General features: G+C 37.1%; 1 protein-coding gene across 1 annotated transcript in view; it reads right to left on the bottom strand.

The window, feature by feature from the left end:
• The window catches only part of LOC106874781 (cell division cycle protein 123 homolog), a 14,223-nt gene extending 1,484 nt beyond the window's left edge, over positions 1 to 12,739 (bottom strand). Inside the window, exons 1-11 of the mRNA XM_014922634.2 lie at positions 12,627 to 12,739; positions 10,462 to 10,530; positions 9,375 to 9,444; positions 8,059 to 8,091; positions 6,572 to 6,667; positions 5,540 to 5,646; positions 4,058 to 4,185; positions 2,889 to 3,011; positions 2,093 to 2,121; positions 1,071 to 1,208; positions 596 to 733 (exon numbers count right to left, since the gene is read on the bottom strand). Of these exons, the coding sequence (XP_014778120.1) occupies positions 596 to 733; positions 1,071 to 1,208; positions 2,093 to 2,121; positions 2,889 to 3,011; positions 4,058 to 4,185; positions 5,540 to 5,646; positions 6,572 to 6,667; positions 8,059 to 8,091; positions 9,375 to 9,444; positions 10,462 to 10,530; positions 12,627 to 12,700 (1,005 nt within the window). The 5' untranslated portion in view covers positions 12,701 to 12,739. The remainder of the gene's footprint in view (positions 1 to 595; positions 734 to 1,070; positions 1,209 to 2,092; positions 2,122 to 2,888; positions 3,012 to 4,057; positions 4,186 to 5,539; positions 5,647 to 6,571; positions 6,668 to 8,058; positions 8,092 to 9,374; positions 9,445 to 10,461; positions 10,531 to 12,626) is intronic.
• Between the last annotated feature and the right edge of the window lie 1,769 nt (positions 12,740 to 14,508).

Consider the following 14,508-nt stretch of genomic DNA (forward strand, 5'->3'; position numbering starts at 1 on the left):
AAGAGCTCTCTAAACTTTGCCCAGGCTATTCTTATTCTAGCAGCTACACTTTCAGCGCACCCACCCCCACTACTAACTTGGTCGCCCAGATAGCGGAAGCTATCGACTACCTCTAGTTTTTCACCCTGGAATGAGATAGAAGTTGTTTCCTGTTTGTTTGCAGTCTTTATTGCACCTGAACATCTGCCACAAACAAAAACTAACTTGCTAGTTAACCTGCCTTTGATGTTGCTGCACCTCTTATGTGTCCATAGCTTGCACCGGGTACATCTTATAGAGTTACTACCTACTCCTTTTCTACATACTGAGCAGGGCCATCTACCTGAAGGGGTAAGATATGTCTGGCCTATGGAAAAGTTACCTTGCTTGGAAACAGGTGAGAGCTAGTAACAGGAAGAGCATCTGGCCGTAGAATTTCGTCTGACCAAGGAAAAGTGGATGTTAAAACAACAGTGATGACAGCTAACTGCATTTCACCAAAATCTCTAGATTCTAACAAGATTGGAAGATTTATATAGGGAAGGCATTATGATAATTTAAGAGTTCGATTTTCCATTGCACTCCACCTCTAATTACATTTCAAAATGTCACTTACCAGTTTTAAGAAATCAACTAATTTGTATGGGTCGGTGCCCAGGGATAAGTCTACAAAGTCTTTAGGCAGAGCGTAGTAGGCATAAGGATTTGGTTTCATTGCACTTTCTGACTCACGGATATATCGAAATACAGGAAGCTGTTGAAAAGTAAGGAACACATCATTAGCATTTCGTTTTATGGTGCTTGCTTTCAGCTTTTGGCAGTAAAAGAACAACCAGAAAAAAAATAAAATAAATGAAATAAATAAAAACTAAAAACAAAACTTCACTTCAAAGAAGAATAGTAAAAAAACAAAAAGACTTTATGATATCTTGAAAAGGACAGTGAAATCTATGGCACAGAGGCACATGAGAGTTCACCTTACACACACATACATGAAAGTTTGCTTTACACACACACACACATATGAAAGTTCACGTCAAACATGAAGGCTCACCTGACGCATTCCATAGATATATGAAAGTTTGTCTTACTTGCTGGACATCTTCTGATCCTTCTACATCAGTGGAAGATTTTTGGAAAGGATGATCAGACAACAGTTCTGGCCAATCAAACATTAGACTGTCAGTAACTGGCCCGAAAGGGTTGAAATCTAAAAGTACTATTTTACCCTAAAAAAAGAAAAAAAAAAAAAAAAAAAAAAAAAAAATCACATATATATATATATATATATCATCGTCGTCGTTTAACATGCGCTTTCCATGCTGGCATATATATATATAAATATATATATATATATATATATATATACACCATTTATAGATGTATACGTACATATATATATTCTTAGAGTGCAATTTAAACTTTAACTCTTTTGCTATGGTATTTCTGTTGAAAACACTGATGTCTAATTGCCCCATCAACGACTTCAAAGTATGTTCAAGGGGCCATGTGATATACAAAATAGTCTGCAGTTAAAGTGGGGCATCCTACATGAGGAACATCACCAGGAAACTGCATGTTCAAATCAAAGAATGCATGCGCACAGATACTTCAATAAAAAAAAAAAAATGCCTAAAGACTTGTGTGACCCAGGATTTCAAGGTCTCCACCAGGGCCACTCAATGCAACAAGTGTGATGTCAGAATCATGGAGGCCCTCCTTATCAACATTAATAACAGAAAAGAACTCCATGAAGTAGACTGGTTACTATAGCAACACCATGTCACCTTCCATAGCAGCAGTAACAACAACAACAACCATCATCATTCATAATGAGCCACAAGGAGATATCTATGTGGTTGTCCAATCAGCTAGAAGTAGCAACCATATCTTCAATTCATAGCTGAGCATTGCTTTAGAAAAGTGACATGTTGGATGTGAAATTGTCCTGCGTTCTATACACAGAAAAAAACAGGCTGGATGGCCATGTCAGGATGTCTTTGATCATGGATTGGCTCGAATGGTATAAACCTGGCACTACACAACAACAACCATCATCTTGACAGTAATTAACCTTACCTTCCCATCCCACTTCACCCAATGGAACACTTACCTGTCTTTTTCTGTAGACATCAAGGACATCTGTGAAGAAGAAGAAGAGAAAAATAACAAGAATGAAAACAAAGAAAAATTCCTCCGTGTGTCACTGCAAAACAACAACTACAACAACAAGCTTCTATGTTTGATTGTTTCTAAGATAAGCTTATAGGGAGCAGTATTTTGGTGGTGGGAGGGAGAGAAGGAGGTAAAGCCAGTTATATCAGCCCCAGTATTTTACTGGTACTTTAGCTTTTTCAACTTTGGCGGGATGAAAGGCAAAGTTGACCTCAGCAGAATTTTCACTCAAAAGACAGAGAGATCTGTCAATTCTACCATTCCTCTGCACCGTAGTTAAATAATAAATAATAATAATAACAAAGTGAGATCGCAGCCATGGCTGATGCCAGTGATGCATGTCTGGCCCATTTAAGAGTATCCTTGATGCGTTGGGTGATATGATATGCTTGAGAAGACCTGTTGAGTCAAGTAAAAGCAAAATTGTAGCTGTGGCCAGTGCCATCTGACTGGCTTCTGTGCCAGTGGCAAGTGAAATGCACCATCTGCACGTGGTCGATGTCAGTGCCACCTGATTGGCTCCTGTGCCAGTGGCAAGTGAAAAGCACCCACTACACTCTCGGAGTGGTTGGTGTTAGGAAGGGCATCCAGCTGTAGAAACATTGCTAGATCAGATTGGAGCCTGGCATGCTAGTCCCCAATCAAACCGTCCAACCCGTGCCAGCATGGACAAGTAGACATTAAAACCAAAATGACGATGATGACAAAAGTGCATCAACGAAGCTAATACTTACATTCTTTAAGGACGAACTGTGACGCAATTCTCTGTTTGAAGAAAGTTGTAATGTCTGTTTTGATGCTTTCTAGATTCTGCTCAATGAAGCTGTAGTACTCGGAATCATGTCGCTGACATATAGCTAGAAGAACAATTAGCAATAACTCAGGGTCACAAACAGAACTAAATCAAGTCAAGCCTCTCAATAACGCTAGAAAAAGCAGCCAAGCCTCCTTCAAATCACACATTACTTTCTTAAAAAAAGGTGTGTTATGATTGATACAGTTCTAAATACGCTATGAATGCAATATGGCTGAGTTGGTTAAGATGTTTGCTTTGTAATCATAATGTCCCCAGTTTGATCCCACCATCTGGCACATTTTGGGCAAGTATCATTTATTATATCCTTGAGTTGATCCATGCAATATGAATGACAACAGGGTAGATAGAAACTGGTTAGAAGCTTGCTAGACAAATTGTATCTGTATTTCAAAGGTTCAGCCATCACACACACACAGAGTGTGCCATGTTGATTCTGCTGGAATATCAAACTAAAATCATCCATAAAAATTCTATGTTAATTTATTTTCTAAAAACCAACAATGACAAAATTCATTATCTCCATTATTTTCAAAATATTAATTGAAACCAAGATAATGCAGCTGATCCCTGTTGATACCAACCTGTCTACCCCCCCCCACCGGTTCTATGATGCAAACTTCCAGTTTTAAATGAAAACCATCCCTTAAAATTTCATGTCGATACAACATTCCAAAGACCCAGCTTAATAACAACAAAGTTGTTTCATTAGATTCTTCATTATTATTCAAATTAATTGAAACAAAAGAGGAGACATGGCATCAAAATATAGCAATACAAGGATTATAAAGGTGCCTGTATTTTGGAATGTTTAACCATTTATGTGTTAGTCCAGTAAGTATGTAGCTCAGTTGAGCAAACAGCTCAATATGCATCATCTAAACTGATAGGGATCCATTATTTCTAGACAGAGAAGGAGAAAGTCCCGTGGCTGTGATCTTTATGCAGGGACACAAAGACTGATGAGCAGAAAACAAGAAAGCAACTTCATAATCCAGGCCCAATTCGAATGCTTGCAACAGAGTAAATTCCCCTTAAATAGGAATCACTAGGGATCAGCAGAGAGTAACAGCAAAGGGTCTGACTTACCCAGAAGAGCTCCGTTTTTAACGAAGCATCGAAATTCTGAGCCTGGATGAATGTTCACCCATCTTCTAAGGACCAAATTGTATTCTAACTCTGGCTGGTTGCACTCAGCATCCTCACAGTATTCAAAGCTGGAAGAGAAATAATAAAGAAAGTGATACAAGAAATGTTAAGGTTACTAATATATCAATATTAGAGCAGTGGATTGGCTGAATTGTCAGAATGGTGGACAAAATGATTTGCTGGGGTCAATGGCATCACCTAACCCCTTCTTCTTAAAACCGCTGGCCTTGTGCCTAATTGGAAACATTATTGAAGGTAGTGAGCTGGTAGAATGGTTAAAGCATCAAGAAAAATGCATTGTGGTATTTCTTTTGGCTCTTAACATTCTGAGTTCAAATCCTGTCAACTTCACCTTTCATTCCTCTGGGGTCGATAAAATAAATACCAGGGTCAATGATATCAACTAATGCCCTCCCTTCAAAATTGCTGGCCATGTGCCTAAATCTGAAACTATTATTATTCTGATTATGAAAGCAAAGGCAGCAGCAGACTCCCTCAACAAAATGCTTCAAGTTCAAATCCAGCTGAGGTTGACTTTACCTTTCATCTTTTCAGGGTTAATAAAATGAGTACCAGTTGAATATTTCAGGTCTTGACCCTTTCGTTAATGTATTTCTAAGTAAAACACACCCCTTATGAGTTTCAATTAAAATCTAAAATAATCACCAATTTAGACTGGTTTCATTAAACAACTAACTTTTTTATTTATCAACATATTACTGTGATTTTTTGAAAACAATTGAAGAAAAGGTTCTTAATTAATTCTATTGTATAACTTTTGTCTTAAAGTGACTCTAATTACAGGTAGACCATAAGCTATCTTTTTACTCAGTTTGTTTACTTTCTGTGAAATGGTTTGTTTACGCAGTGATCGTTTCAAACAAGCCTACATTTGCTTGATTTCTCCATATCTTCTGTTGAAGAGCCCTTTCTCTCACAAAATTAGACACAGAAACAAGATGGTGTTATGCGAAAAATGCTTTGTAGTATTTCTTCTGACTTGCTCAGACCATACCAGGGTCAACTTTACTTTTCATTCGTTTTGGGGTCAATAAAGTATCAGTCAGGTACTGCAATCATTTTCCTTTCTTTTCTCTCTTTCTCTGCCTTTTTGTCTTTCTCTCTCACTCTTTCACTCTCTCTTCTTTCACCTTTTACTCATACCTGTTTCTCTCTCTCCAACACCAACCTATGACCAGCAAAAATAAAAGAAAAAACCAACCCTGAAAGGAATGCCACAACATAAACTGCCACTGCAGCCTCCTAGAAAAATTCCATGGCAAACACATAGCATCAATCATGTTAAGTAACCAAAAAAGTGGGAGATTGTTGGCATTTGGATAGGAAATCTTTACTAATTGTGATTGTTTATTAGGAAAGAGATATTAGATTTATAAATGGGAAGTTCAACACATTACTTACGGACTGGTTAAATCATGGGTAACAAAGTCTGAACTTTTCAACAGTAAATAAATATCAGCTGGGCAGGTACAGAGAAGAGTTTTACTGAACGAAATCCAAAATGCATCCTATTCAAACAGCAAAAATAAATATATATATATATGTGTGTATATATATATATATATATATATATATACCGGAGTAAGCACATGCAATGAGTAACGGTTTTTTTGTTATATTTCTGCTGCTTTTAAATAAAGTATATATATATATATATATATATATATATATATATGTACATATACATATAAAAAGTAGAAACCCACAAAGTTCAGAGATGAGCCATAATTCATTTACCTCTGACAGTTGTTCCATGAGGAATAAACATCATTAATTAAAAAATTACATATTAAGATACATAATTAATTAATACAAATATATCAGTTTAAAGCAATGCTCATCTCAGACCATCAGAAATATTAGGGGTGATGCCATCCATAGACTGTTGCTGGATGTAAAATCTTGTGAAGGTGTATGGATAGCAGAGCCAATAATTTTCGTAGTGATTTGGGATAAACACTGCTTTCAATAAATTTATGTTGAAAGTATTTCAAATGTCAAACTCTGCCAGACCAGCTGCTAATTTAAAACTAGGTGAGTTTTCTTGATCACGTAACTGAAAATGACACTGAAAATACCAAAAATTTAATGAGCTAATAATTCTAATGAATTAAGCATAATAACATTGGTGTGATACTGACTGTATGCCTACTTTTGCAGCCCACCTGTATAGGTATGCATGTGTGAGTGTGTTCATGTCTAAGTGTTTTGACATTGTGTGATTGTCATATATGAATGTTATTCATTTCCAGTCTTCTGCAAAAACATGTCTGACCATGGCAAAACAGGTAAGTGTTGGCAGCAGGCTGGAGGCATCTGGCCTCAATAAATGCCATCTGAGCCATAGATACATGACAAAGTGGACATATTTATATATATATACACACACACACATATATATATACAATAATAAGAGAGTTCTAAAGTACTTACCTTTGGAGAGCTCCAGTTTAATTTGGGGAACACTTCCCCATCAAGTTCTTCAATACAACTTCGGATTTTTTTATCCAACTCTGGGAAGTCTGGTACCTAGCATGAACATAAACATATACAAATAATATGGGGTGGCTTATTAACAATAAATAACCTAAAGGTAAATTTATAGACATTCACTAAAGTGACAGAGGGTACAAAGTGGTACTAGCATTGCTAGAAATAAGAGTCAAAAGAACTCATTAGCCACAAAAACACAATATTAATAAGATGACAAGGGAGACAAAGCTCCCTACGGTCACAGACATAGCCATATTACTAGTGATTTCGAATTTTGATGCAGGGTATCTTAATTCTCGTCAGTGGTTCTTACTGTGCCTAGGGTTAAGCTCAGCTCACCTTGTCAACTTCTATGAAAAACCATTAATATAACTTTGTCTGTGACCATAAGGAGCTTTGTCTCCCTTGTCAGTTTATTAAGATAGTGCTTTTGTGGTGAATGAATACTTTTGACTCTTATTTCGAGCAATGCCAGTACCACTTTGTACCCCCTGTCACTATATATATATATATATATAAAATGATGGGCTTCTACACAGATTCCATCTGCCAGATTCACACTTAAGGCATTGGTCAGTCTGAGGCTTTAGTAGAAGACACTTGCCCAAGGTGCCACACAACGGAAATGAACCTGAGACCATGTGGTTACAAAGTGAACTTCTTAACTACGTGTGTCATCATCGTTTAACGTCCGCTTTCCATGCTAGCATGGGTTAAAAATGGACACAAAACAAACAACCCACTGCCTCGTCTCTCTCTCCTTTTTTTACCACGTCTACCTGGCCTCTGAACATGCTTGGTCTCATATAATCATCCACTTAGGCACTCTTAGTGTATATGTGTTGAATGTCCCAAGCCCTGCACTTTCTGCTATGTCTAACCGTTTCTTCCCACCCTATACAACTTATGAGAGTTCATGTGGGACACTAGCAGAATCAATCTCATTGATCTCAGAAGATCTGTAAAGCCAGGCCAGGTGCACAACTCCTTCCACTGGACCAACACCAGGTGCACAGTTCCTTCCAGCAGACCAACACCAAGCCATTTAAGAAGAAGAGAATACTTCAAACCTTTAAACACATTTGTTACCATATTTCTATGGAAATAACATTGACTTTCTTAATTTATTAATTTTTAAAATGATAGAGAATTTAGTAAAATAAGTTTATTAAAACTGGTGTTTGGAACATAAATTGACATGAAATTTTGATGGAAGGTTTTGATTCAGTGGAGTTTGGTGAAGTCCTCTGGCTTAAGCTGTCTAACCCCTGCCAGCATAGAAGATAGATATAGAATGTTAATCAAATCTCATCAAATAATCTGTTTAGAACAGGAAATTTGTATCAAAGTTATGGTTGGGTGGATAGGTGGATGGGGAGTGAGGGGATCATCTGAAGCAGGTCTGTAAAATGGCAAACAATTCTTACCCGATTTTCATCTTGTGTGGAATTCCATTCATACTGAAAAAAAAAAACAAAAAAAAACCTTCATTAAACAGCGTTTATTTATATTTCTTCATATTTTAATATGGTTGAGAATGTATGAACAGGGTGCAACAGAAAAACCTGCCCATATTTTACACAACCCTTGGTGTGCTGCATGTGGTACTGGTTTCTTCATTTAGCTGATGATTTACGATTTTTTTTTGTTCATGATTTGGAGCACATTTACTGTTGAAATGTTTTGTCAACCTGTAAAAATGTGGGAGGTTTTCTTGCTACACCCTGTGAGTGTGTTTGTGTGTGGTAGTTTGCTACACACTGTGTATGTGTGTTTGTGTAGTAGCTTGCTACACTCTGTGTGTGCCTGTGTGTGTGTGTGTGGTAACTTGTTACACTCTGTGTGTGTGTGTGTTTGTGTGTGGTAGTTGCTATGCTACACCCTATGTGTGTGTGTGTGGTAGTTTGCTACACCCTGTGTGTATGTGTTTGTGTGTGGTAGCTTGCACTCTACGCACAATTATGCATATAAACACACACAATCAATTGATGATCCACTTCTGAACATTATGCTGTCATTCCAGTTTTTTTTGGTTACATCAAAACTAGATTATCAAATGCAATTTCTTATTTTTCTTTGGATAACAATTCATTAATTACAGAGATGTACTTGCATAGCAAGTGACTTGATCTGAGATCATGTGCTGAAACAAAAACAATTGCAGCATGGTAGGTGTTTATAAGCCATTTAAAAAAAACACACACACAAAAACCGTTAGATTCACTTCAACATTTAAATTTAATTTGTGTCAAAATATTTTTGCCGCTTTGAAACCGTGACCTGTTCACTGACAAGATTTTGTGCTGCATCTAATTAAATTCTATGTTTAGATTTCACAAGAGTCAACACTGTCTTGTTGTTTTGCTTTTCCTGACACCAACCACTTTGAAAGAATGTCCTGGGTGTATTTTGACAAGACTAGAAAGTCTTCTTGATGTTGCATTGTCTCTGCTTGTTCACCAATGACTTTAGAGAATGTACTTCTAAAAAGGGGATATAATGGGCAATTTAGTCTTTGATAGACAAGGAGACAAGACGGTCACAGCTAAAAGACTCTCACTGAAGGATTATGCTCAGTCAGAATCTCAATGAAATTAAACATCAGTTTCGTCAGTTTGCTTTTCCTAAATTATCCCCCACCCAAGACACCAATGCAGTTTTCTCCTTCCCTGTCGGGTAAATGCAAGTCAAGGGAAATAAAAGAGAGTAGGGTGGGGGGAATATTATAACTATTAACTCTTACATCATCATCAAAGTAGTCTTCGTCGTCACTTTCAGCATCCTCACGGCCTTTGGGTTGGATTTGACCTGAACTAAAAAACAAGAGTTTATTTTATAGAAATATAGGATTCACCTATTTCAATATATGTTACAATTTTTATTATATATAAATAAATTCTCTCTAAAACAATTCCTTATTAAAGTTATGGTGGCAAGGGTTGTTACATAAAATATCAGTAGGGGTTCTGCAGTTTTTGGGAAATTGCATTTTGGGTTCCGTGGGACACACTACCATAAGGTGTGTCACAGACAGTTGTTAAGGGTGTTGCAAGATTTTATAAAAGTTTACCAACATCATCATCATCATCATCATTATTCTCACAAGCATCATCCTAACCTCTCTCCTTTTCATCATTATCCCTTCCTTTCTCTTAGTCTCTCTGCTTGCTTCCATCAAATACATTGGTCCTCAAACTTATTATTTTGCTGAAGAATCCTAAAGAATCTTGGACGCCTTGTTGAAGGCCATGAGTGCAGCCACTTCCCACACTCTAAATCATTGTCACCATTTTGATGTCTGCTTTTTTTTTTTTGCAGTGGTTGGACAAGACTTGATGAGACAATATCGATGCGGATTCTGACTTCTTTTTCAGCAAAGGAATTATATTCAGTAACACTGCAAGAGTCAAAGCCATTGTCTTTTTTCCTTTCTGTAGGACAAAAGTGTCATCACTTCTAGCTGAAAGATGTGAAAGCAAAGACACGGCAGATACAAACATACACACACATGTGTGTGTGTGTATGTGAGTATTTGGTTGTTACATATATTTGTGTACTCATTCATTTCCGGTTTGTTTTACTATGCTAATATGGATTAGGAAAATATGTGTTGAGATAAGATGGAGTTCAGTTCAGTAACTATTTAGCAAATTTCCTTCACAAGGCATTGACCAAGCCAAGGCCAAAGTAGAAGATACTTGTCCAAAGGGTCATCCAGTGAAGACAGAACCCAAAACCATTGTGAAACTAAGTCAATGACGTACATTTAGAAGAAGACAAATATCTAAAAACCTGAATTTTTTGTAAATATTCAATAAATTTGAACTCACCCTTCTGGAAGGAAAACCCGATCAGCTTTCAGGTAATCGACAAACTGTTTGGGTAGTGGAATAATAAAGCTATGGAATGACATAAACAGAAAAGAGGAATATTAATTAGGGTTGATATTTTCATTTCTGACATCAAAATATAAATTTCAAAATAAAATATTACGATCTCAAAACTTTGCTTCCTATATTTCCAACAGTATATCTGGATCTTTAGACTAAAATTATCCACTCTGACCTCCTGCCCTAATTTTTTTCATTGTGATAGAGAGTGAATTGAGGGAGATGTGGCAGCTAATTCTAGCAGATCAAAAAATTTCTTAGATGGTCTTTTATTGGTTAAAAATGTCTATTGTTGTTGGTTAGTTCTTTGTCAGCTCCTATGGTTATTTAGTTCTTTGTCAGCGCTTATGATCAAATGAATTCCACCAATAACCAGCAATCCCATCTTAATTGTTTAAAACAGAAAAGAAAGATTCAAGAATGATTTTGCTGCTATGTCTAATAGATTGAGGAATCTTCAGAACATTTTGGAAGTTGAAATATTAACACTATTTGACAATGTCCAGGTGAATATATTTGAAAAAGCACCCACCATTTCCCATGCAAAAAGAAAACAAAAAAGAGAACAAAAAGTTTCTATGGATTCTGGTATTTTCAACAATGGAAATTAGAATTTTCTCAAAAAATACCCCAGCTTTTCATACGTCTCTCTTGCATGCCACATTTGATGCTTCTTATGTCTAACGTTTCTCTCAGGGTGCTTACACTCTGTCGTGTGTGCACACTGACATTACACATCCAGCGGATCATGCTAGCTTCTCAAAAAAAAAAAAAGAAAAAAGTTTACAAAATATCACTTTCAATTTGTGATCATTAACTGAAATAATGCCAGAATATCTATTGTTGTTGTTGTTATTTAGATCCTTGACAGTCCTTATGGAGGAAACACCTGTGACCAAAAGCATTTCACCTATAAACCCTTCCTGCTTTTGTTTAAATTCGTCTAAAACAACAAAAATTTCCATGGTAGGTCTTAATTTAGATCACTTGAAAACCAAGAAGTCTGTCTCATTGTACATCATTTCAGATGCGTGGATATGAAAAGCGACCGGCTGGCATGATTTGAGAGATTTTGTTGCTATTTTAGTATCAATGAAAGAGGATGTCATCCTCGCCATTTACAAGGGGTCCATCACTATTTCAAAAAAAAAAACAAAATGAAAACAACAATTCTGTATAATGCATTATTATTTATGCATGGGTAAGAGTGATGTATCAAACACACACACGAGCGAAAACAGCCTTCCATATTCAGTGGTGTTTTGTGAACAGAGGCCCTTTTGATACCGACATGCCAGAGACTGCTGCTCGTTCTAATATTCAAACTTCCTGCTTTAGTAATCTAAATCAGTGCTCTGCAACCGGTACGCCGCGGCACACTGGTTCGTCACGAGACGATGCAAGGTGTGCCGCAGTGTAACCTGAATAATTTTTTCCCTATAATTTTAGTTCAGGTGTGCCGCCGAATTCTGAAAAGAATATAAGTGAACCGCAAGCGATAAACGGTTGAGGAGCACTGATCTAAATTAGAAACTTTCCACCAAAATTCCAAGGTCCAAACACTCGTCTAATATTGACATGGTTATTTTTATTAGATTCTTTCCAATTTTCAAAATTAACTGTAACAAGCTAAGTGTGTTTCAATATAAATATAACAAACGAGGAGAAATATATTTAAACCGCGACTACGTTTGACATGATAACCGGATCACTTTCAGAAATAAGAAAAGTTTATTATTTTCAATTCTGAAATATTCTGTAAAATACAAATCGCTACCATTCGTGCAGAGTTGTTACCCTTTACACATTTCTTTTGGTTTATACAAAGATCGGGGTTTTAAGAATGATCGTTCCTATTCGGCATGTGAGGTTTAGTTAAGTCCGACCCGTAAAGCCAGACGAGTGACACTCCTCCTTTAAATATATATTACTAGGAAGTCCAACTTGACTGTTGTTACCAGAGGGAACCGTCGGAGTGACTGTTGTGCTTAATTAACTTAAGGACTGTATTTAATATAGAAATACACATCGAGAAACAAGCGATATGATAAAAGAAAAATAATACAAAAAAGAAAGAAGTGAACAAAGGATAAGACAAGAGATACCTTCGTGGGGTGACATTCTTAAAAGCTGGATACCAACTGGAGAAGCCACAATTTAACACATGCTGCACTTTCATAATGAATCACCAATGTAAATAAAGTGTTCTTAAACGTTAGAGAGTTCACAAAGTAAGAGAAAAGAAAAGCAGCTAGAGTTATCTCCCTTGAAGTTACTTTTAAACTTCGCTTAGTCTGATAGCGGAGAGTCTCTTTATTACTCTTTTACTCTTTTACTTGTTTCAGTCATTTGACTGCGGCCATGCTGTAGCACTGCCTTTAGTCGAGCAAATCGACCCCAGTTTTTATTCTTTGTAAGCCTAGTACTTATTCTATCTGTCTTTTCCGTCGAACTGCTATGTTACTGGGAGTAAACACACCAGCATCAGTTGTCAAGCGATGTTGGGGGGACAAACACAAACAAACATATATATATATACATATATACGACGGGCTTCTTTCAGTTTCCATCTACCAAATCCACTCACAAGGCTTTGGTCGGCCCGAGGCTATAGTAGAAGACGCTTGCCCGAGTGTCACGCAGTGGGAATGAACCCGGAACCATGTGGTTGGTAAGCAAGCTACTTACCACACAGCTACTCTTGCGCAAATATTTCATTCCCCACCCTTTTTTTATGGAGCTTTGGAATAGATTTTTGACACAGGCGAGGAAGGAAGAGAGCAGAAAGCTAAGGGCAAAAATACGAAAGCTTAAGATTTTAAAGTAAACTGACCTAAAAGCATCCTTCGAAATTGTGATATAACGTTGAATGAAAAAAGCAAGGATACTATAAAAGGAGGAGAAAAATAATTCCTTGGTCCTTTACTTCTCATATCAGGTCGCGGTAGCTATTCCAAAACAGCGTCAGATGTTCCATACCTTATGGAGAACGAAAACGTTATGAATGTTGAAAGGTTTGGGCAGAAGAAATTTTTGTAATTTTTTTTTTTCATCTCAGGAATGTAATTGTCATTATAGAATAATAAACAAACAATAACAAAAAAAAAACAAAAAAAAAAAGAAACCCGCTCTTTTCTTTCTCCAAAAGTCATGGGACATTTACATCGAAACAGCATTTTTTAATGCTCCCTGGACAAAAGACATCATCATTTCTTCACATTGGTTCAGGTTATCTTATTTCGTGAAAAATAATGTCGTTCATTACAGCTTTCCAATGGACAAACGAATGTTTCCCTTTGTTTTTGTTGGTGAAATTGAAATAAAGTTACTTAAACTTTAAGTAGAATCAGACGGGTAATTTTGTTTGAAAGCACCGGTTTTACAGGTTTCTCGTCGCTACATCTTTTAATGAAACGCTTTTAATGAAACGTTCGCATGCATGTTAACTTATTTACAATTTACACCACACATACACCCCCCCCCCACACCCACACCCACAGAGTATCGATCAGACTCTCAGATATTGTCATACGTCGCTGGTCACACTGCACTTGGCATTGCTTTTGCCTTTGCATGATGCCATTCCACTGGCCAGACGAGCAGCCCCCCCTCCCCTTGATCGGAAGGAGGCGATTCTGTGACACGAGGTAACCTATTTACAGCTGAGTGGACTGGAGCAATGTGAAAGGAAGGGTTTTGCTGAACAACAAAACGCGCGGCACGATCCGGGAATCGAACCCGCGATTTAACGATCGTGAGTGTAACACATTAACCACTTGGTTACGTACCTTCAGACACGCACACACACACACACACATTTCATGATGGCTGAATTGTTAAGAAGTTCATTTCGCAGCCAAGCAGTGCCGGGTTCGATTCATCTGCAACAGAAAATGACATCTTGGGCAGATATCAATCTCTTATAGCGTTCAGTTGACTCATGTCTTGAAAACGAAACTGGATGGACGTAAACTGCATAGAACCCCC

This window comes from Octopus bimaculoides, chromosome 11, assembly GCF_001194135.2.
Source record: "Octopus bimaculoides isolate UCB-OBI-ISO-001 chromosome 11, ASM119413v2, whole genome shotgun sequence".
Classification (NCBI taxonomy): domain Eukaryota; kingdom Metazoa; phylum Mollusca; class Cephalopoda; order Octopoda; family Octopodidae; genus Octopus; species Octopus bimaculoides.